This window comes from Parus major, chromosome 4A, assembly GCF_001522545.3.
Source record: "Parus major isolate Abel chromosome 4A, Parus_major1.1, whole genome shotgun sequence".
Taxonomy (NCBI): domain Eukaryota; kingdom Metazoa; phylum Chordata; class Aves; order Passeriformes; family Paridae; genus Parus; species Parus major.
In genome coordinates, this window is record NC_031772.1 from 11,544,751 (window position 1) to 11,569,587 (window position 24,837).

General features: G+C 40.7%; 1 protein-coding gene across 8 annotated transcripts in view; it reads left to right on the top strand.

Moving 5' to 3' along the window:
• The first annotated feature begins 1,614 nt into the window (after window positions 1-1,614).
• GAB3 (GRB2 associated binding protein 3) overlaps window positions 1,615-24,837 on the top strand; it is an 87,621-nt gene continuing 64,398 nt past the window's right edge. For 6 of the 8 annotated variants that reach the window (XR_004497307.1, XR_004497308.1, XR_004497309.1 and 3 more), the window contains exons 1-2: window positions 1,615-2,029; window positions 8,823-8,929. Coding sequence is in view for 4 of the 8 variants with exons in the window: in XM_033514139.1 (XP_033370030.1) it covers window positions 1,987-2,029; window positions 8,823-8,929 (150 nt within the window). In the remaining 4 variants the exon portion in view is untranslated. The remainder of the gene's footprint in view (window positions 2,030-8,822; window positions 8,930-24,837) is intronic. The other 2 variants (XR_004497310.1, XM_015626335.3) reach the window with 1 other exon arrangement.

The window sequence follows — 24,837 nt, forward strand, 5'->3', positions numbered from 1 at the left end:
TATCCTTTCCCCCTCCCCATCCCCTCTGCTGCCTTTCTACAAGTGGTTATGCAGCTGCACAAGGGAAGCCATCTGTCTGAAGGATGATCCAGTAAAAAATTGATATTGTTAAGACAGTGCAGGGATAACAAATGAAGTGTATCCCAACACATTTTATTTTGACATTTGGACATTTTAAGGCTTTTTGTTTAAGGCAACTGTATCTGTCAGGGTGACACAGGCAAGTTACATAGGGAAGAAAAGTAAGTTCCTTCCCTTAATAAGTTCCATGGCTGGCTATATATCTCTCCAAGAAGAAGTGTTACAAAGCCTTGTTCACAAACCTGCTATTAAACATGTGAACATGTGCTATTAAAACATCACTGTGGATAATGGATAAATGGAGCTGAGTGAAGGTGGTAGTAGAATAGAAGGTTGGGAATTAAATAATACTGCAAGACTGCATGAGACCCACTTTCAAATAAAAACATATCTAAAAATGTCAGAGCACATTTGAAATATGTTCATACTTTATTCATGATGGTTTTCATTTATTCTACGATTCTTTTGAGACCAGTGATAGTGTGAAGCACTAGCAACAGGAATCTATGAGTTTGTACAGATTTATTTATATTTTTATATGAATTTACATAGGGCCTACATTTATACAGTTATGCCATTTACAGTACATGCTATATTAGTTATAATAAATACATGCTTCAATCACATTTTTGCTTAAAAACTTGAAAAACACTATCACGTTTCTAGTTTGTGAGAATCCAGAAGTGACACTGCCCGCCCTGGCAAAGAGCCCCTGCAGAGACCTGAAAAATTCTGTGAACACATTAAACTCTCTCATGGGCCTTCTAGTGCTGATCACACCTTGCAGAGCCAGACTGCACAGCAAGTGCTGTGCCTGGCCAGGGACACATGAGATTCCTCTGAAATAACAGACTTGTGAAATCAGTGAAGAACCATTGTGTCCAATTTAAGTAAGTCAGAGTTTAAAAGTCTTCTGAAAAATGAACACAGACTGCCCTGTCCTTGGAAAGGTAAGAGTTTCCCACTCTGGCAAGAGGCACAAACTGCAAGTATATCAGCAATATTAGGCACTCTAAGGGTGTATTTTTCAGTTGTGACAGTGGAGTGGCAGCCCCCTTGTAGTCACTTTCTGAAAAAGTATGTTTCTAAAATATCTGTGAGTATGTAAGGAGAAAAATCAAGTTTATTCCTATTAAATTCATACAGGAGGCTAAATGCTACTGAAAAAACTGCAAAATCCACTGACTAATCCATTTTGTTAGATGTTAGAAGCTGTAGTGGAGGTTTCAGTGGGGACTGACCCCACCGGCGCTGGTTTTGCCTCCCGCTCCGGCCAGAACCCTTCTCGTGCCGAGTCTCCACGGTACTTCACGGGGACCTCCGCGGTCACCGCTGCCTCCGGCGCTCACACGACTCACCCGCGGGCTCGCCCACCCCCCTCCGCCGGGCAGGGACAGCCAGCATCCCCGAGGTGCAGGGCCGGGCTATCCGGAGCGATGTGCGGCCGTGCGCGGGAGCCGCCCGCTGCCGGGGGTGTCGCTGGCGGGGGTGTCATTGCCGGCGGCGGCGAGCCCCGGCCGCCCATCACGTGCTCGGTGTGTTGCATTGTGCTGGCGGCGGAGGGAGGGCTGGCCGTGTCAGTGATCAATGTCATGACTTCTTCCGCGGGCTGGAGCCGCAGCAGAGCGCAGCTGAAGGAAGCCGATTGCTGCGGGTGCCAACTGGCTGGGAACAAAACACCAGCCTCGCACACACCGGCGTACACACGGGCGGACACGGCACGCACAGGCACACGCACACGCATCCCAGCACACACCAGCGCATACACACGCACGGACGGACACACACCCGCACACACACGCGCACGTAACAAGCACACACGCACAGGCAGCCCGCACCCTGGCTCCCGCTCCGCCACCCCGCGCCTGGGGGGAAGATGAGCTCGGGGGACGTGGTTTGCACCGGATGGCTTATCAAATCACCCCCCGAGAAGAAACTCAAGAGATACGTAAGTGCAGACGCTTTGCTGATATCTTTTTCTTGATAAAGGTATTTTGGCGTGCGCTCGCTGTCTTACTCTTCCTTTGAGATCTCTCGCCCGCTTCGGCTTCGCCTTGGACCAAAACAAAACGACTTCCAAGTCCATGCGCTTATGGAGTATTTTAGCTTCCAACGACATTCTTGTGCCCTCTGGAATTAACCTTTCTCGGCTTGTAAGATTATAGTACTTCAGCTGTTATGCAACATATTTTAGGTTAAAAACCACATTTCGGTTTCAGTTAACGTTGCCGTAACTAACAGAATTGTTGTAATAGAATTGCAGATGTCACTTTTCCAGGGACGGACAAGAACATCCTAAAAAGAAAGGTGGGGGGAACCCAAATAGCCAAAATTCTAAAAATTTAAATTCTGAGGCTTGGCTTTGTTAAGATGCTCTGTAATTTCTATGACAATTGCTACAGACAACATATAAAATAGTTTTATTTACCAATGCCAGATGCAGTTGTTAGCAAAAAGCTTCAGAAAGCTTTTTTGGTCTGTGATAAAGAGGTGGTAGAAGATGCTATGCTGTAAAGTTCCTGATAGCTGAAAGGTGAAGGGGGCTGGGGAGAAGAAGCGAGCCCCGCGTGGAGATCTGCAACTGCACTATGGGCCCCTTGTTTCATCCTCTATCGGCTTGCCTGTTTGTCTGAATTAAGAGGGGGGGAAAAAAAATGATGTGTGTTGCAAACACAGGAAACTGTATCATTGCAGGGGTGCAAGGAAAGCACTCCGTGTAGGAATAAATAACCCATAAGCACTTGCTTGTGACAGCATTAAAAACGTAAGCTCCTCGTGGGCCATTTTGCATTCTCATTTGTGATGGCATGTTGTTATGTTCTGCTGTGACACTTTTGGAATTGGTATTAGCCGTTTGAGTCATGGCCTTCTAACCTGACTTCCCCTAGAGCTCTGCACCATACTCGAAGGTTGCCACTGGCCGTGTCTCTAGCGCTCCAAGCCATATACACAGCTTACATCATTTGTCATATTCACTTCTGTTTATCAGCATTTTCTCTGGAGTGCTGATGTTAGCTTTTCCTCATAATATGAGGCATAACTGTCTTGTGGAAGAATATGGTGGATATAATTTGGTAGTGTATTTTTTCTTTGGCTAAAAACTAGCAGAAGAAATAATTTACTGATGATGGAATTATTTTTAATTTATTCTAATCTAGAGTTTCTTCCTGTAGACCACAGTATTGCAGTGAAGTGGCTGAATATTTGGTTTATTCAGTTAGCATTTTCCAATTCTAAAATAACCACTATGATGTGTCTCACAGGAGCTGCAAATAAACTATGGGCATCTCATTTTTGCTATATTTTGTAACGAGTGTACTAATAGGCACTGTATGGCAGGCACAGTGTAAGAGCCTCTGATTCACCCAGCTGGTATCATTAGTAACTCTGTCACTGAAGCTACTTTTGATGACTCAATATTCATATAAAGGGCAAAGTAGAGAAAACAGAATGTGATAAAGCCGGGATCTCAAAGCCCCCATTATAAAGTCAAGATAATAGTCACAACAGGGGCTCTGATCAGCTCACAAGGCTGCTTGAAGACTGCTCGGCTCAGATTTTGCGCTACAAAAGCAGGGGAAATTTGGTCTATGTTATTCTCCAAATATCAACCACTAGATTAGCCAGATCTCTCCAGATTAAGCTTTGTTTTCTGGTTAGGAGGATAAGGTAGTCCTTTGTCCTTAATAAAGCAGAAAGAAATCTGCTGCAAGTACAGCAATGCTTAATGTTTTTTCTCATATGACTGGTTACATAGTGGATGCTGCAAACCAAATGGAAATTGTCTCTCACCTGCTGTAAACTACTTTTCCCCTAGTTTTCGTAGAGTTTCACCAGCATGGCAGCTCGTGCATTTTGCACTGGGGTAGCAGGTAGCTCAGGCTGAACCACAGTGACTGCTTAAAAACAACAGAGCTTTAAAACAATGACTGTTTAACTGACTTCAGTAGGTGTCAAGTGTCAACCGCTTACAGGAGAATAGTGTTGGCTCTGATTCTGAACTGACAACATACATAAATCCCCGAGTTCAACACCACCCTTTGTTTTCAACTGGAAAAGCCCATGGTCTAAGCCGATGCTTCCAAGGAGCTCCAAGTGCCAGCTTGGCCTGCTGCTCATTGGACCTCTTGTGCACTGCACAGCCTCATTTACTCTCATGGGGTAGTCTTCCAGTTTACATTTTCCTGAGTTCAGCATCCGGCCTTTGTAAGGTCTGACCTGAAGGTCCCGTGTTTTACACACAGATAAATTCTTAATCCTTCATGTATTACATATGTCACTAAGAAAATCCATTAAATTTCAGTGGAATATGTGGTTAAAAGATCAGACAAAGCAATGAATTCAGGTTGTGAGACTGGGAACTGCAATAGTCCTGATGAAGCCACTGGGAATATTTGCAGTGTTTATAAAATTTTAAAAATTAATCTTTCCAAGACTAGAGCCTAAAGACCAAAGTATACCTTCATTTATATTTGTTCTGTGATGAAAGCAATTAGGTTTTCTATGCATAAGCAAGTCAGAATTTGCCTCTAGGTAAGCAGAACATTATTTTCAAAACTTTAAAAGTGAAAAGCAGGTGTTAAGAGTCTATATTTTTCCTGTAATGTCTTACAAAGCCAATGCTCTTAGTAGCACTATTCTTAGAAGTGTCTTATCATTCCCTAACAAAGGCTGCTATCTTGCATGTGCAGGAAACGAACATGAGATTAATTACCCATGTGTTAACTTTCTGAAAAAACAGAATTTAGTGCTAAACACAAAGAATTCATTAGAAAGCACAGGAGCTTTGCTACAGCAGGCAAATACTCTAATAGTGATTTAACAGCATCGACAATGCTTTTCTCTCTATCTGATACTTGAACCATGAAACCACCATGTCAGCCTATCTATAGAGGCAGTTGTGCAAGGAGTCTCCCAGGAGAGTATCTGGTGTGTGTTGCAGTTCTTTGTCCTCTAAGTGTGACCCAAAAGCTGTGCTGCTTTCATTTCCCCACTTGGCTTCAGCTTTTCTCATCAACCAGGTCTACATGGGCCTGAGGGGTGCCAGGGAACAGCCAAAGCTGGGGAGAAGCTAAGTATGGGGCAGGAGACAGAGAGGAAGAAGCTGCTAACAAAAACTAAATAGTAGTGATGGAGGTAAAGTCCATCCTGCTCTAGACCAAAAATATTAAGTATCAGTCATAGCTTGACATCCAGCCCCTCAGGAGGAAAATGCACTGAAGATTTTTTGCTGGTGATGTTAGCAGATCAATGAATACCAGCCTCTGTAGGAAATTAGGTGAATTGGGGGAATATACTTCAAATCTGATGGGTTTCACAGTTCCTTATATTGATGCTGAATACATCCATCCCAATTCTGTAATGTCAGCATTGAGTAGCTGTCTCCTTGATACTTTTCATGTGGAAATATATCTGATCGCTGACTGTTATTATTTGCTACTTATTTATTGGAGGAGGTGGAAGAAAGGAAAGGTTTAATGGCCTTGAAAACAAAGGACTTAAGAGAGCCAGTGCAAAAAATCATGATGAAAGGAAAAACAACATAGAAGAAGGCCCAGAGAATGTCTAATGAAATAAGAGACCAGTGCTATATTGAGAGGACACATTGTTCATGTGCTGACAAGAAGGAGATGGGATTTTTAACACACAGCTAATTGTTTGTCCCATTGTGTGTGGAACAGCAGTGGTAGCTCCAGTGTTTACTGGCTGTAAGTGTTAAGTGGTTTGCAGTAGTAAAGGGCCATATACAGATACTTGCCTGTTGTGAGTTACTGCAGTTCCATTTAAGTCAACACTGCAGCTGTACCCCAGCTGAAGAGCTATTTTTAATCTTCAGTACTATAAAATTGATGAGGGAAGACCACTTGCTCAAAAAAGGGCAAGTTTCCCACTTTACTTCAGTGACTCATTTCTTCAAACATTGTTAAAAATCAAAATTCCTTGTCAGCATCTCTAGAACTAGAGTCCCAAATGGACCCCATATTAGAAAATGTAGCCTTGTTCTTCCTACCATACTTCTTGGGAGTGTCTGGTCTGAGAAGACAAATAGAGGTATAAATTAATGTACCCTATGGCAAAAGCTGGTGGAGCAGTGTTCGTTGCTGCTATGTCTGTGTGTGGGGCAGTAAGTGCTGCCAGGAGGACACAGCAGAGCCCAGCCCAACATCTCTGACCGTTAGGGGATCTGCCAGGACCCAACCGCAGCACACCAAGGCTGGGGGTTTAGAAGATAAGAGAATCTAGGCTACTTCTCCATTTTTAGCTGAAGTTCTGGCATTTATCAGGAGAACAAACAGGAAGTTACTAAGAAGAAAAAGTAAAGTAGAATTATGGAAGAGTTTGCTCAAGTAATAGGAACAGGAGTTGCAGAGCACTGCAAAGGGCAGGTGGGATGGAGAGCATCTGCTCTCTGATCCAGCGTTGGGCTGCTCTCACCAGAGGACACCACCACCCTCCCCTGAAAGAAATCCCCAAGTGCTCTGTAAGGTTAAGTACTTCTGCTGGTTTGGGGTTTGGGGGAAGTTTCTGAAAAATACTAACAAGAAGAAACCAAAATTTAATTTTTATCATTAAGTCTTTTATTTCCAAATGCTTCTTACAAAGCCTCACCTTTTCAGTCCTGTCCCTTTTGAACAGAGAATTCTGACCACCTTTCATACTTTCCTAGAATAAATATCTCAAGCTCCCTGAGTTTATTTAACCAATTTGTGCAGGTTTTGTAACTGTGATTCATAGGCTGGGTGGAAATAGGAGTCACATGGGGTGCAGAAAGTTGTCAGAGCCTTTTAGCTCTTTCCAATTGTAAGGTTTATGCCTGTTATTTGTTGTTGTTACTTCATTTTAAAATTCAGTGTATGTTATATCGATTTGGTTTGTATATTAAAAAATAACTGAATTTTGAGAAAATAAAAGCTTTCAAACAGAAGCTCCTGTGTGACAGTCTACATGTTCCCTTCTCTATGAAATCCTGTACAAACTGATCTCACTAGTAAAATAATAGCAGACTATGTTAGGGAGGAGTTTTCATCACTGGAATTAAACATTTGTAATTAACTATGTGCAAATCAGACCTTATTTTGGTAGGTTAAATGTTGTTTATTCTAGACTATTTTCTTCCATTTTAACAATGTTTTGATAGTTTAATTGCAATGTTTAATGAGATAGGTTGACTTCTAAGAAAGAAATAATTTCTAAAAAATACTGCTGTTCTTGGCAACCTGTGTATCAGAATAATTTCTCTTGAACTCTTTATTTGGGTGGAGCCGTAATAGTCCTGAAGCCCCAGGTTAATCTTTGACTGCGTATTTGCAGTGTACAGGAATGTCCAGCTATTGGTTTCTGTTTAAAACTGAAACACGCAAGTTATCATGTCTTTGAATTCAAAAATAGATCCTTAAAAACATGCTAGTTTGAAAAAGAGAAGGAAATGTTAACTCGAGTGGTAATTAAATGAGTGATGCGGTCAAACATGGCTCAGAAGAAAATGCATTGCAAGTCATACTTCAGTGAAGTCTTTGTTGTAACATGGAATCTATGGAAATATGGATAAACACATTACTCCTAACAATGATGCATTAAAATTCTATGAATATTTGTTATAAAAATTTGACAGGTTTTTAGGGAAAGGAACAAGTTTATTCCTAAAATGTTACTCATTAGAAAAACAGTCATTTTATTTGGGTTTTTTTGTTTGATTTTTGTTTGATTTAGAAATGAATAAGTAATGTGATAAGACAATGAAAAAATGCTGGTTTTGAAATAAAATTTGCATGTCAAATCATTATATCCATTCAAAGAAAATACATTTTTTGCTCTCTCATTTAATTGTTAAATCAAATTAAATACTTTAACTTCTAAATTTTTTTCTGGTTTACAATAATATCCTTGACTTGTTTCAGTTTGTGTTGCATCAGGAAAATAAACAAACAAACAAGCCAACACACACATAGCCATGCAAAACTCAGTTTTAAAATCTGCTGCAGCTTAGTATTCAAAATAAACCAAAACTGATGCCTAGTCTTTGTGCCAGAAAAATACTCCCTTTTTGAGGCTAATTCATTCATAGCTTTGTAATTGTTAGAATGAGAAAAGAGATTTCTTAGAGATTTTGTTATTCCCTTCCCTCCTGATGCCAAAAACCCCACCTGACCCCTGCAGTCAAAACAGCATTGTAGCTCTCCACAAAAGCCATGAACAGTTTCACATTTCAGTTATCCAGGATTCCTTTTCATACAGCATTTTACAGAAAGGCAGTACAATGTTGTTATTAGTATGAATTTGAAATTACTTAAATGAAAGTGTTAATTTAAACTGAACTTAGATTGTCATATGAAAGCTTTTGGCTCATTTTTGACAATGTTTTTTTAAAAAGACAATACTTTATGTGAGGCCTGTTAGTGATAAATACTCATCCTGTGACTCTCAAGTCTTGAGACCATGGGTTATGTATTCATATTTCTGTTGGACAGAATAATGGCCATAACGGGACCCTTTCTAACTTTGCAACTGTTGTAATGTCAGCAGAGCATGTAGTTTGTGAACAATCTGTTTTTACATACCAGACTTGCAAACTGTTTGTAGAAGTTCAAGGATTTTGCAGTTGTGGAGTCATTTTTTCAAGCTGACACAAACTGGTCATGTCAAGGAGAAGCCAATAGTTCAGAACAAGCATGAAGTATGTTTTACTTGCATACTTTACAAACTGAGCAGTAAATCCACGAACTTTGACTTTGACTTTGCAGAGTCCTGGGTTTCTAAGCACTGGGAAAGCCGGCTTTGTGTGACTGCTGTAAAGCTGCTCTTCCAGGGGCTGTTGCCGGTTCTACAGAAAAGCCCCCGGCATTCTGAGGTGATTGAGCTGATCAGATCACTGTGGGAGGAGAAGAAACATCTGAAGAGATGCCAGCTGAGTTTACAGTAGCAGTGGAGAAACAGTTTCAGAAGGGATACACTTCTTCACAAAGTGTTCACTGCTGTTCCAGCTATATCATCTGTATTGTTTACTAATATTTATAGTGGAAGCTTTGCAAGCTTAAGAAGTTTTATTTTTAATAAGTTCAACATTTTGAACCCATCCAAAGAAAATAATTGCATTTTCACTGAGGTCTTAGGTTTAAAAGTAAGAGGCAATCTAGTAGCTCAGAGAATTAGGTTATTTATTATTTTCAAGTGCTTTGTTCCCACTGAAAAAAGGTTTGCAACATGTTTTCACTGGGCCCTCCCCTGACTCCAGGGCTACTTTTACAGGTTTTCACTGGTTAACTTTCCCAGTAAAACAGTGAGATTTGGACTGTCAACTGAAAAGAGGACTGTTACTCCCATTACTCCTGTTACTGTTTCACTTCATACTTTTTCAAATATTTCTTTTTGGTAGATAACTGTCACATCATCCTTGAGCTATAGATTATAAAATAATGGTGAGCTAATTTTGAAAAGTGGTACAAAACCACCAGCTAAACCCCATAATTATTTCAGAATACTCCCCAAACTCATGCTTTCATCTGCTCTGAGCCTGATAAATAGTCAAGCTGAAACATCATAAAGGTTAGTGGACAATCAGATCAGCATAGGAAGAGCAGGCTTCATGGTGGTGACACTGATTCCCCTGTGCATCCCTCTCCTTTGGGTTTGCAGAATGGAAGCTTAATAATTCTGGTATTTAAAGAAAAAAAAAAAAGCAGCATTTATTGAAGTGTTACTAGACTGCAATGCTTCAACAATTTTAATATGTTCATATGTTCTTTTTTTTGCTTTCTTTTCTTTTTTTTTTTTCAAATTCACAACTGAAACTACTGTTGCTATGTTACTATAATGGTGTGTAGGCTGCTAAGTAAATAGAAGGAGTTTAGTCCATGCCAGAAATAGAAAGCCGGGTCAAAAGTGACATTTGGGACATGTTGATAAAAAAGAAAAAAAGAAAAAAGATTAAATCTGTAATTATTTATTTACTTCCTATTATTTTCTTCAATCTCCTTATCCCTAGACTACTTAGAAGGAAATTGCAACAGAATTTCTGAGCATGTCAGAGTATAAAAAAATGACACCTTGGGATTTCTAAGCCTTTTGGCTTTGTTCTTTGCAAGATCAAATTTGCATAGTAAAACAGTGTCACCTCACACTCCTGTGAATTGAGCAGTTACTTGGAGGTATCAAAAGACACAGGGACTGCTGAAAATTCACTGTCAGAGGGAATAAGCTTTGAGGAAAAAAAAAAACCTCAGGAAATTTGAGTCCATTGTCCTTTTTGGGGTAGTCTGGCAGGTTCTCAAAGACTAGATGTACAAAAATGTGCTCAGGCTCTTTGTGAGTAGCCCCAGGTACCTGCCTGCAGTTTCAGCTACCTGAACATCTTTGTGAACCTGGCTTGTGATCCTGCACAAGAGCAGGGCCATTTCATCCTCCTCTGCTGCCTTTATGTGCTCCTGATGTACCTTGGCACCAGGAGCTCTAGTTCAAGCTCCAAGGTGTGATTCAGTAAATGGGGGGCACTGCAAACCACTTAGGTGAACAGTATAGCCCAGCCCTCCCTCCACCCAAGTGAACTGAGGCAGAAGCACCCTTATCCCAGGAATGAGCCCAGCAGCCTCCTTACTTGCAGAGGGAGGCCTCTGATTTTATTTCCAAGATATTATGGCTGATGCTGGAAGCTCAGGGCTGTGTTCCTTGAGCACCAAATCCTTCATCCTTCCCAGCACCGCTGTGAGCAGGCAAAGTGCCCTGATGGGCCCTGCCTTGCCCTTGGCACCACTGCTCCTGGGAGCATCATCAGTATCTCTGAGCCCACAGCAGAGCAGAGCAGCTGGACGCTGCCAGACCTTTCCCTGGAAGGAGGTGGGACGTGGAATGGCACTGAGCAGTGAGTTAATTTAGCAGATTTATAATTAATCTGGAAGATTTTCTCTTTAAATATATATGTTTACTTATAAACAAATTATTCATGTGACATAATATGAGGCCTCTAATTTCTTTGTGTGCTAGGGAATTTTAATAAGATACTTTCCTAATTTTCTGCCCCAAGCCAACCCCTAGTGCCTTAGACCTTGGGGTGTGTCTGACTTTCTGTGTCAGAAAACAAACAAGTAGTTTAGGTTCCATCAGGGTTGTTTATTTACTTTCATCACAAGTTTGCTGCTACAACTGGTTATTTTCTACCATAGCTGGTATTCAGCCTCACACTGAAGGAGAGGGTGTTAGAGGCTTTCTTATCCCCTGTGGAGTTCAAGCCCTCATTTGGACCGTTAGATCCTTTATCCTTGCCAGAGACTGCATTTTTCTCAAACTCTAAAGTGCAATTACTATGATTTATCTCTCATCAGAGTGAATAAGATTTTACCAGGCATTTTCTCCACAGAAGTCTGCAGCCGGGAGAAGAGTGTTCTACAGCCTGTCCTTTCCAGGGCTGTACTGCATATGCACAGCAAACTGCCCAGTTTTAACCAGCAACCAGCAGCATTGCTAAGTGGAATGAAGGATGAATTATGCTTTCTGCAGTTCTGTTATGTTGTCCTCCTAAGGGACCTCTTTGCCTTTCATTATATGTCTAGGTCCTTGAAATGATCTTCTAAAACATATAAGTAAACTTGTTTTTCTGGTTGATAAATTAAAGCAGTTTACACATTAGAGTAGTCCATATGGGCTGCAGGGATGTTTGCCTATGCTCTTGGCTGGGGCAAACAGCTTGATCATTAAAGTGGATGAAATTGTGCCAAGGCAGAACCTGGCAGACATGGGCAGCTTTCAGATAAACTGTAGTTAGCTGGATGAAGATTAAGCATATTTACATTGCTGCTCTCAGTCACTACAAACTCCCCTCACTGTGGCACTTATACTTTGTCGTGGGGTCAGAGATGCTGTAGTGAAATTTGCCACTAGAGAATGGGCAAAATAAGTTTGGGAGGTGAAGAGTCGAGGGGAGCTTGTGTGAAGCTGTAGCCATGCAGTCCTTTCCAGAACACAGTGATGGAGAAGGGTCGTCATAGAGATGCACCTCAGTGACAGGTCTAAGGAATGATTTGCCTGTAGTTGAGCAATCTTGGTTATGTGAAGACATCAGCAGTAATGGCTCTTAATTCTGTTGTGCTCACTGTGCACCCAGAGATAGGTTTCAGTTTGACTTATTCTTTGAGTTTACTGGATTTGGAAACGGAGCTGGGATCTCTGTATGAGCATATTGTTGTAAATTTTAATAATGATTTTATTCATGCATATGAATAAAATATTAAGAGCAAAGCACTCAGATGTAAGACCTTATACTATTAATGGGCATAAAGCCTAAGATCAGTTTGTTGTAGGGCAGCTGGTCACTTCCGACTTCCAGCTGGGGTTGCTGCAGTCAGAGTATCTATTTTGAGTGGAAACATGGTTGGGCAGAATCACTCTAGATTTAGTTCATAGTGCACAATGTTCATGGCTCCTTATTGGGATAATAAGAAAATGCACATGAGCCTGCACACTAACAGCAGCAACAAAATATGGTATTACATCACAACAGAGTCTATACTATCTAGCATGAAACTTCTTCTTTTCAGAGTCAAGTACACTCATAAAGAACATAAAGGCCAAGTAAGCACAGGCTTTAATAAGCTGCTGGAATCAGGCAGGTGCACAGTTGGACTGGAGGGTTAGATCTGAAGCTTTCATTTGCCTTTATGAGTTTGCACAAATCTGCTTGGAAAACCTCTTTGTCCTCTTTGAAAAGGTTTCGTGTACAAAGTACTGAGACTCATCAGAAAAAAACCCTTTTTTCTGAAAATAGAAATGTCACCTCATGTTCTTTAGCGAAACAGGAGCTTAGAGAGAAACCAGAAACTAAAAACTGTAGTCACAAATTCTAACCCATTATGATCATATTTATGGTCATTTAAATGATCTGAATTGTTTTCCTACATATTTCTTTCTAGTAACAACAGTACCTTGTGACTGGTGATGTCTTGTTGCCTTTAAACACTGAACTTGAATGTCAAGTTAGCTCGAGGCCTTTCTCTTTAGGTTTTCTATGAATTGGCTGAATTCAGATCAAGCACAGAGCCATGGTCCTCAGCAACAAGAGAGTAGGAAGAGAAAAGCAGGTAGGAGGATTTTGCATCCCAGTGGAAACCCCCAGATCTGCCATTATTATCAGAGCTCCTGATAGCTCCAGTGACACTGGGAGAGATGGTATGTGGTATGGGAACTGCAGCATTTACCAGATTTTGATTGAAAACTGGAGGCAATGAATGGATATGAATATGCACAGTTTCAGTTCATTTTGTATAACATCTCAGTCACAAAAATTTCCACAAAAAGATATTTCAGCCAGATAGAATTACAGTGAGAAATAAAAGCAGAGTTGTAGAAAAATTGGTAATTTCTTAAAAAGAGTAAACTGTCACTGAAATGTCTCACTTTCTATTGGAGAGATTAAATCTATGTATGATGAGACCATTTTTGCTTTGCCTGGCATGAAATTTGCATGACTCATGGCCAGTGGCATGCTGGGGACCTAGAAAAATGCAAAAGCAGATGATGGCTCCTGGATGGGGGATTCCTGCACCATCTCTGAAATGATGACCCTGTTTGATGGGGCAGCAGGTAGAGGTCAGGCAAGTGCATGTAATTCTTCTCCCCAGGTGAGGGTAGTGATCTGAGGGGTGAGAGACAATGTGAAGGCTGCCAAACACCTCCCATTCTACCAGTCATGGATCATGTAACGGATCAAGCAGGAGAAGAAGGTTTGCATTGAAGAGGGTGTATGATCTGAAAGGCTGCACATAGGAAAGGGGAGTCGCAGTCCTAATTTGAGCACCAGGCAGCTCAGCAGATGGCACAGCAGATGAGTTGCTATGCACCATGGCATCTGTGAGAACACAGAATCACAGAATGGCTTGAGTTGGAAGGCACCTTAAAGATCATCTCATTCCAGCCCCCTGCCAGGATGCCACCCACTAGATCAGTTTGGTCAGGGCCACATCCAACCTGGCCTTGAACATTTTCAGAGAAGAGGCAGCCACTGCTCTCTGGGCAACCTTTTCCAATGCTTCACCACCCTCTGAGTAAAGAACTTCTTGCTAATATCTAATCCTAACATGAGAGTGGTTGTGAGGCATGAGCAGGCACAGAGCCCTGCCCTGTGCGTGGCACAGGATGCCATATTCCTTATTCCAGCTGTACCCTCTACCCCCCATCAGGGTGCTTTCCTGGCTTGCACATGAAGCTTTCCACAACAGTATCTAATTTTGCTGTTCTCCATTACAGTCATTTCCTCCACCATGCTTTGTCCTTCCTCTCCAAGCAGAGCAGAGCCCACCTCCAGCAGTGGAGGTCCTTGCCAGTCACAGTGACATCAAAGTCACATCACTGACTTCTGTCTGAGGCAGCAGCTCTCTGAGCTGGCACCTCATGGGGAGAAAACCTAGTGCTTTGGGCCACAGAACAGCCTTGTTGGCATGTTTTGAGGTTATTTCCTATAATTCCAGTTCTTCTAGGAGTGAAGTCTAGTGAACAGAGATATTTCATGTGCATCCTATGTGACTTGCTCCTTTCCTAACAACTTCAACTCTTTGGGAGTTCCGGGAAAAAAAATTTCAGAAGATCTTAAAAAGTCACAAAAATCTCTTTGTTTAAGAGCTGGACGCTTTGCAACTGACTTTCTTCAGAGGATCTGTTTTGCTGCTTGCTGGAGTCCTTAGGGCTCCATTTGCAAATCACCTAAGCACTTATGGCTAGATCCAGGAAAAAGCATCTTTTCCCCTAATAGCTTAGAGTTGCCATTGACACCTCACAATCACATTGTGATGCCACTCAGCATACCAGGGCTAGAAGCTTCTTTTTTTTCCAGGCTGTTAATTCAGATCAATATATTCCTGTGGGAAATTCATGTTTAGTGATATAGCAAAAATCTGCTTCAGCTACCAGTTTGTGTGTAACACTGGTAAAATGATTGTCACTGACTTGTTCCAAGAAGCTCCATTTCCAATGTAATCTGCAGGAAACCCACATAGATGTATCATGATGCATGAATTCAAATCACTATAATTAGGCTGATAAACGGTCTTCTCAGATATACTTGGGGTGAGTGACATCTTTTTCCTTTAACTGTTTCTGGAGCAATATAAACCAAACTGGGAACAATATCAGTCTTCCTATGGCATACTCATGCCATCAGATACATGGCAGGTCAGCTATTCCAATAAAAATGCAGACAGCATTTGCCTTTGATTCAAGCAGCAGCAACACAAGCAGTGGTAATCCCTGCTATCCCGCACACTATCCTGTTAGATTCCTTTTGCTATCTCCAAGTTTTAAGAGTATAGTCCAGGTTTTGTGTGTCCTTTGCCCTTGGTGTATTTACTCAAATTGCTAACAATGAAATTCTTTAATCCCTCCTGTTTTTATTTTGTCCCCTTGGAGCCTGCACTAAGACTTCCCAATTTATTAACCTCATCCAAGGGTACTGTTGATCCATAATTGGGACAGTAATTTTGTGAATCCCCAGTGAAAATTCTTTGGACCAGGTGGTGGACTAGGTTGCATGGTTGAGGATATTTCACTAGAGGACCTGTAGAGACTGTTTAGCAAGGAGAACATTCTGATTTTCCATAATTAAATTCTGTATATGCAGAAGCCAACCAACAACAAAAAATCCAGGTCTCTGTTCACTGCTCGCACAATCAAACTCTCTGAAGTATCTCTCAGCATAAAAAGTATGAGTTAAAATGGAAATTTTTAAACTAGTAAAGGGAAAAATTAAACGTCATGATCGTCTGTTTTATTGTTAAGAAGCAGAAGGATGTTAAAACCTATGCCATGCTGGCTCTTTGTTTTTTCAACAAAAATTATTTTGGGGCCATTATACATGCTTAGAGTAAAACAGTTAAGAAAAAGTGAAATCCACCATGAGTTTTGCATAACTTTTTTGTTCATAACATGCTTTTGCAATAAAGCAGTCAGAATGCAATAATAAAAAATGTTTCTTCCATACTTGAATATTAGTGGCTGTCTAGAAAATTGTGTGTTCCTTATATTCTCTCAGGTCCAGTCCAGAGCTGCCTGACTTGTTCTGGGGCTGTCTTCAAATAGGAATGATGAAAGCAGGCCTGGCATGTTTCTGCTAAAGACATTGCAGGAACCTCCAGAGCAGCAAAGGGAAATGCCCAAATGCAGGAAAAAAATCTTATATTTTTGTGGAAAGATCTTGTAGGAAGCACAAACTGCTTGTGGCAAGGGCTCTGCCAGTGCAGATAACCTTTCTGCCTGTAGCGACATACTTGAAAACCTTTGTCTAAAACCACCAGTTATCACTCTGCTGGTGCAGGGTGTTGCCTCTTCTGTTTCCAGTAATAACTCTGATCTGTGGCTGGGGTCTGTTCTGGGAACAGGCAACAGGCAGTCTCGTTAGTCAGCAAATACCAGAGCCCCAGGGCAGGGACCCCACATAAGGGAACAGGGAAACAGGGACATATTCAATGCCTGTTGATAATCCAGCTGTTAAAAATAAAAGTTGACTTGATGAACTTCTAACCAAACACCTGTTATGTCAGAAGGGAACTCTGACATGATGATAGTAATGATCAGCTTCTAAGGTCAGGGTGTAACTGTGGTAAATGCTGGGGGGATCTCAACTGAGTGGAAAGAAGAGTTGAGGTAGTTATCTAAATACATGAGGCCTTGGCAACTTTGATCCCTGTTCTTTTGAAATCCATGTCTCATCATGTTATACATTTGACTTACTATTATTACTGTACTTGCTCAGCTTTTTGGTGAAAATACCATTAATTACTAATTTAGTTCAGTGGAATGTGTTCAACAGTGTATGTCCAGTGCATTTAGTGATTTCAATCCTGAGCCTGTAATTGCTCTTTCCTGTATATAATGCTGGTGGGAAAAATTCTTTGTTTCACAGTGTCAAGCCCTTAATTAATTGAGGACCAAGCCAGAAGCAGAGAACTCTGGAGAAGATTGTTATGCATTGGAAGTCACTCGTAGTAAATCTCTCTGGTAACAGTGACTGGCTGCAGTTGGGGGACTTTCCTTTATACCCTCCCATGGCTGTAAATACAGAGCTGGTATTTTTGCCTGTGCAAAGGCAAGGCAGAGCCACCAAATCTACACTAAGGCACAATCCATGTTCAGCTGTGTCTGATACTGGGAACTCAGCAGCTATCAGGATAGAGGTAGCAGCTTTATGGTGTGGGAATGCAAGACACACACACACGCAAAAAAAACCCCAGAAGAGTCTTACACTCTTGCACACGTGTAGCACAAGACTTGAATGTCTCTTCAGAAGCCTTTGGCTCTCTTGCTTTTGACTCTATCCAGCCAGCTCTACCTCTTCCACTTTCCTCCTTTGGACCCTCAGCATCCATGCAAATGCTTCCTTGGCCCCCTCAGGTGGCTGTGGCCCATGCTAGCCCACATAAAAGTGAAGTAGTCACAGGCTTAGGAAATGGCGAACAAGCAAAAAGATCTCTCCTTGCTGCTTCTGTCCCTTGAATGCCAGCTTCTTTAATCAGGGGCTGTTAAGAGAGTCTTGGAACACAGTCGTATTCCTGTGATTAGGGCTGTGGTCCTGGGCTCTAGAAGAGCTGAGCTGTCTCTCTCAAAAGGTTTTCTGACACACAGAGCACGTGACATCTGTCACATAATGCTGTGAGAAAACAGTGGTTCTACCTCAGAGCTGAAGCAATGTGTGAAATTAATCATAGGTATATGTCACAGGTTCTGATTTAAATGCAGATTAGAAAGCATGCAAGCAATAGTCTGTCTCTAGAGACATTGTTTCTTTGCAGCAAAAGAATGAAAGTGAAAATATCCTGAAAAACAATGAAGAGTGCTCTAGCCTGCAAAAATACCAATTTTTCATACTGGACACAATAATTTGTACAGGGAAGTGGCACGGGATGATTCATTCATTTTCAGTTTTAGTTGTACATTATGGCTCTGATTTTGCACATGATTTTGTACCCAAGAAAAGCTTTAGTTTTCCTTTTAATTGTCAAATAGGAACAAACACAAAATCAACCTGGGAGAAGGAGCCTTGGATTAAACAAACACAAAGTCCTAACCTTGTTGGATCCAAGACCATTGGATTATTCTGCCTAATTTTCATAGAAAATGAAATAAACCATTTCATGGACAGGAGACTGAGGTTACAGGATCAATATTAACATTCAAGGAGATATACAGAAATATCCTATGTAATATTTAAAATTTTTATTTTGGATTTATTGAGAGATGACTAGTCAAATTCCTAGATAGGTTTAAAATTCCATTTTCATTTTTTTCAAGAAATCATTGTTTAAATTAAATATATTATAATCTCATGACAGTAGCAATGCAATAATATTACAAAGCACCATCATTCTCAATTTATTTTAAGTAATAAGGAAGTCACAGAATAAAATATGGATGGACCATATCTGTGATGGGTTTAAAAAATAAATTCAAACAATCAGTAAGACTAGAAGCTTTAAGTGCCAAATTACTGTTGCCAGAAGTATTCTTTTTATCTACGGATCATGATTTCCAAGAAACAAGTGAAAAATGTAAACACTTCCAAGCATTTGTCCCTTTAGGCACAGGGTGTATTAAAAAACAACATCAAAAAATACTTCAGGGACTGAAAAGAAATGCTGGCCAGGGCATTTTAGACAGAAACCAATAATGTCCAACCTGGTGAACAAGCAAGAAGAAAAACTTGCAAATTATTTTATTACCTGATTTATGGAAGTCTTCCATTCAGCTGAGTTCTAAAATAAAGTTCCCTTTAAGTTTAAGGAAACTAATTGGAAACCCTTTTCTGTACCAGATTTCAAAGCAGGAGATGGTTGTGTTAATAACTGGTAAGCAAATAGTCTCAGAGAAAAAAACCACAGAGCTGGAAATCATGCTCTGCTAAGTTGGGTCAGATTCCGTGCTTAATTACACTGCATGAATAAATTATTGGAAAACAGTTCAAACTTTTTTCCAGAAGTGAAAAGGATAATGCAAATTATTACTTTTGCAAAGCAGGATGAAGTGTTCAAAAGAGTGTTGCATCATGACTCTGCTGCATTATTGATTTAGAGATGTCCTTTTGAGTAATACAGGTACAAACATCCCATTGCTCCCAGGCTAGATTGTATAAGTTACTTAAGCATCTAAATTAATTTTGTTTCCTATATGGGTTCTTTGATGGTGGTTTGATCCACAATAAAAAGGTAGTAGGAGTATCAAAGATAGTCTGAGTATACATGCTGAGAGGGTGGAAGAAAATCAGCATCACATAGTCTTTCATTAAATAATAAATGAACATTAAATAATGGCACTAGCACTGTTTCATCTGAAACAAGAAGCACATTGGGATTCCATAAAAGCCAGTACAGTTGATTTTTCTTGAAAATCTCCTGGAACCCAGCTGAGCAAAGACTTTAAGTTTTGGAGCTGCCTGGCAAAAGTAATACTTTGTGTTTCTCCTCAAGTCTTCATCTGTCCAACTTCTGCTCTGATTGCACACAAAAATAGCTATGGCAGCACCACAGGGATGGCCAAAGTCAGAGCAAAATTCTTTGGGTTGTACTTAGCACAGACCATACCCATCAGAAACCACCAATTTCAGACAGTGTTGAGTGTGAAATCAGAAAGTGGCCACTGTCTAAAATTTTTCTGTCATAATCTTTGAAATTTCCCAAGAAAATATGGTTTGCTGTGCAAGAAGTAGTGTCATCAAAATCTTCCTTGCCTTCTTTGGAAGCTTTTTCAGTATTCCTCTATATCTTAGTCAACCCGTCAGCTCTCTGAGGTTAGATTGCTTTTCAACAAACTTCCCTGGTTTGAGACATCACATTGCATTGCTTATCTTTACCATGCACAGGACACGTGGCTTTGTGTCTGATTATTCTTGTAACCTGCTGAAGCCAGAAAAGAAATTTTTCCCCTTGTTTCTCTAAGGCCAGGATGTCTTTCTTAATTTTCCTGTGTGATACTGTTTTCTCTCTCTGTGGTCTTCCCTCTAAATCAGCGTCTTTATGAATGGAAGAGGAACTTCCCTTGGCATATGCCTGGGATTCAGCAATGACTTTTAACACAAACATCAAGACAGCATCACAATATGATTCTTCCTGGACATTGTAAAGTAATAAAAAAATGTATTTTCTGCTGAGAAAAGGCTTTTCTATCTTGCAGAAGGACTAAATCAATCAAGTACTCACAAGTTCACATTTTTGTCTTTTGCCATGTCTCTCCGCCTTCTAAAACCACCAGCTCTGGGCCAGTGCCCTCTGAATGGACATATCTGCACTTCAGCCACTCTTAACTCTGTGGATGTATCTCTGTAATGTTAGTATTGAGAATCCACTCATGTCTGGCTTGTTTAGCATCACTGTTAGTGTAACACAGATCTTTGTCCTGACCAGGAGGTATTTTACCTCCCAGCAGGATTAATTTAAATCTAGCAATTAGTTTTAACTGCTAGTTACCACATCAGCAGCAACCTGGTGGGGCTACTGCCTGCAACACACACCGTAGGTGTTGCTTGTTGCACTGGACCCTCATAAGGAACATTTACAATCTCCTTTGCTGAAAAACATGGTAAGAAAGAGTCATAAGTGAAGGAGAAGAGTAGGAGTAATTCCGCATTCAGTTCTAAATTTGTGTCAAGTGTGGGATGAGGTTTAAAATAAGCAACGATAATTGTCGGGGTTCTGTTGTTTCTTTCTACCTCTTACTGAAGTAATTTTTGATCATAATCTTTGCTTCTTTAAAAACATAAAATCAAATGATGGATCTTTGCTGAAGTGTTTCATTAGTTACAATTAAACTTCAAAGTTAGAAGGAGGTGTTACTTGTTCTTGCATTTATTTCTATGTTATTTTTTTCATGTCTGACTAGAAAAGGGTAACATGTAAATGTCTCTTAGTGGTTTAAACAAATAAGCATGAAGTCTAAAAAAAAGGAAAGCAGTTACTGCTTTCTGTGTACAACCACTGCTTTCAGAAGTTTCTTTTATATCTGCTGCCTGTGAGTATGACTCCATTTTTACTCAACAATATTCTGCATCGTTGGGTTAGGAGGGATCGGGGGAAGGGATTTTACTAGCTTGGTTTTCTCTCCAAGAAACTATTGGAGGGAAATCCGCAGTATTCCTCCCCTGGAAATCAGCGAGGACATGGGGAATGGCACACGGGCAAACCTTGTCTTTTCCTATAGAATTCAAGTTTTGTTATTCATAATGTCAGTTAATCCACAGTAGAAAGCTGTAAACGTTCCATGGCTCCCATCCCTGAATGCTCCTGACAGCACCCATGGTTTTGCAACGTCCTTTCTATGTCCTGTTCCCTGTACTGTTGCTGTGAACAGCACCCAGGCAACAAGGGCAATACCTTAAAAGAAAATCTCTCATTCGGGGCCACTCTTTTGGGGTATCATATGCAAGAATTAGCTCAGTCTACACAGTACAGAATTTCTCTCCTCTGTGCAACTCTGGCTTCATGTGTGTAGACAGTATTTTGCACTGGTGTTTTAATGAAAGCCAGAAGAAGAAACAAAAATGTAACTATATTTTTCCTTTTCCTCTTTAGTGTATTAGGGTTTTTTTCCAACCTTGAGATTTTGGATTTAATTTAGGTCTTCTTCAGTTAAGATGAGGCACATGGCTTTAGAGAATTGGGAGCTGTCTGCGATATAGCTTGGCTGCCCCTGTTACACATTTTATTGCATCTTGTTCTGCTGGAAGGTTTGATGCTTCTAGACTGATGGTTTGTTTCTCATGGTTTACTAGTGAATCGTAAAGATCTCGCACCATTGTATTCTGATCTTTTTTTTTTATTGATAATACACACCTCATGGCTCTCTAGTTTGGCAAAATTGATTTTAGAGAAAACGAATAGAAGCACAACTGAAGTATCAATGACTATTATCTATTTTTAAAATATATATTATCTGCTATAATATATTTGCTCATTATTTGTGATTGATCTGGTTTGTCAAATTGCACTTTAGCTTCTGGGTTATGTACTTGAAAAGTATTAAGCTACTGAGCCATATGTCTTTACAATATCTTAAATAATCAAAATAGACAGTAAATTTTGACTTCTTTTAGAGAGGGAGAGGATTTGAAGAACCCATTGTGGGTTCACAATGCAGCCTTACATAAGTAAATGTACTTTGGTTAAAAATAAAATGTGACATTTTTGAGATGCAAGGTAATAAATTTGACTACATTATGGCTTCTTCTAGAAGGCTCTACACCTTCCAGCGTGAAGCTGCTAATTACTGACACAGCTGAGAGTAAACTGTTGCACTGAAAGTGACCACTGTTGCAGGAATAGGAAGAAATGAAAGTATAAAGGAGGCCTAGAGCTTGAATGGTCTTTCTCCTAACTTGAGAGCTCTGACCTTCAGAGCTCTCTGAAACATATGGATTATGAATACCCAGAAGAAAGATCATTCATACAGTCCATCAGCTTCCAGTGGATTTACAAAGTGTGTCTGATGAAGTTCTGTTTGGGGGCTGCCTGTTGCTCAGGGTAGCTGTGCAGCACCCACCTCTCTGCATCTCCCATGGAGGGGGTGAGCAGTCACAGCATCTGTCCTGAGCTTGTCTGGCTGAGCATCCCTGAGGTGGCTAGGAAATTAACTGCCTTGTTGTCCAGCTTAAATTCCTTTTCATAACTATAAGTAAAAAATAAGTGTGTGATTCAGAGTTTGGCTTCAGCTGACCCATGGGTCGAATTGCTGTTGTTTGTTTTTGTAATTACTATAGTTACCCTGGAAGCACTCTAAGCATTTAGGTATTTTGACTGCTGAAAGCCAGAAATAACTAGTTGGAATAAAAGTGTTAATAGTCTGATGGCTGTGTGTGAGTCACAGCCACAGTGGCCTTTAGACAAAAGAGAGATTGCTCTGAGTGCAGCAGTAGAGAAAGCCCTTCCTCTCTGCAGCCTTATACACTCATTGCAGGTCAAATTTAAACTTCCTTACTTAGAGCACAAACAGCTCTTCCATCTACACAGTTTGAGCTCCCATAGGACACGATCCCTTATCACAAAATCACAGAATCATTTAGGTTGGATAAAAACCTTCAAAATCATGTAGTCCAACCAATTAACCTAGCACTGCCAAACCACTAAACCATGTCTCCAAGTACCACATTTACATGTCTTTCAAATACCTCCAGGCATGGTGACTCCACCATTCCCAAATACTTAAGGGATCATTGCATGGCTAGTAGAAGTAAACCCTGCCTCACTCTCTCTGCTGGAAGACTTCTTTCCATGCAGCCCCAAGACAAGACAAGGGCTTTCCATGCAGCCCCAAGGACAAGCCCCCTTTCTCAAGACAGAGAAAGGTTAATTGTGCTGCTGGTTTTGTTTGGCCCATTTGCAAATCAAAATGATTATATGTCAAACATTCAATACCCAAGAAGATTTCCGTGTCCCTCTCATGTACATGTTCCTGCATAGTGCTTGCTTGTCTCTTGATGCATGGCTTTTGCTTTAGAAGAGGAAGTGTCCCTTCAGTTTCATACCATACAAAATGTGTATATGTTAAATACATACTGTGAAATACCATTTTTCTGAAAGAAAATCTTCCCTCCTCTGAAGTGAGAAGATTCTTAAATAGGAGCACTTCACTTATTGGAGTCAAGATTCTCCTTTAATCATGCCAGGAGTTGATCATTTTTTGGGCAGTGAAAATGGCAGGAAAAACTTGGACATTGGCAAAAAAAATAAGCAGGCTCAGTTCCTTAAGTTTTAGTTTAAATGAGGTCAAAGACTATTCCTGAGCTTGCTGTGAAGCATATGCTTAAGCACTTTCTGGAACTGGAACCTAAACTTGAAGGGCAAATTATTTGGTCACAAATGATTGGACTTTTTATTGGTACCCTCAGGAAACAGCCTTTGACAGGAGAGATTCTGTCAGTCTGAATTTCAGAAGTTATCTTCTGGATGTGAGAGATAGGGACTCTTCTAACTGCTAAGCTGCTGGAGTCTCAGGATCTATGTTGAGTGTTTGTTTGCTCTGTACTCAAACAACCTTTATCTCACATCACTTTTTATGAGATTCAGTTAGCAAAACCAGCGACTGTGAACTTCACGCTTCTGCTTACAGCTCCTGCTACCATCCCTTCTCTGCAGGCAGAGCAGATTGTGTGGAATTTGGTTGTCAGGTGACCATACAGCAGCACAGCTTCTTGCTCTTGGAACTGGGTCAGACAATGAAAGCAAGGGGTTGGTGAAGTGTTAGAAGACATCTACCTTCAAAAATGGGGCAGGAAGTTCTTGGCTTTGTAGCCAATATGCTTTTTGCAAAGGATTCCAGAAATTTCATGAGAATGTACACAGACGTTCAGGATGATGTAACATCTTTGCTGATGTGAAATTTGTTTGTTACTGTGAGAGAGCCTCTCGATGTAGAAGAACCACACAGGGCCATGGTGTGGGATACTTACCTGGGTTTGTGCTGCAGTGCACAGTATCAGGATTGCTGTCAGTGGCCCAAGAGCAGTGGATGGAAAAACACTGGGATGCTTTGTGATGGGTTGTGAAACTGTAAGGAAAAATATGTGCAGTCTGAACAAGTCTGAGTAACAGGCATTCTCTTCTGGGTTTTGTTTTCCTGGTGTAGTAGAGAAAAGCCTAACCTTACAGGGAGCTGAGCTGCAGTGTTTTACATCTTTTTGTGGTGTTGTTTATTTGAGGGATTTTTTGTTGTTTACATTATGGTAAGACTGCTCTCACACCTACACACCCATTAGGTTATGCCTGGAAGACACCGACAGTGCTGACCTACTTCACATGT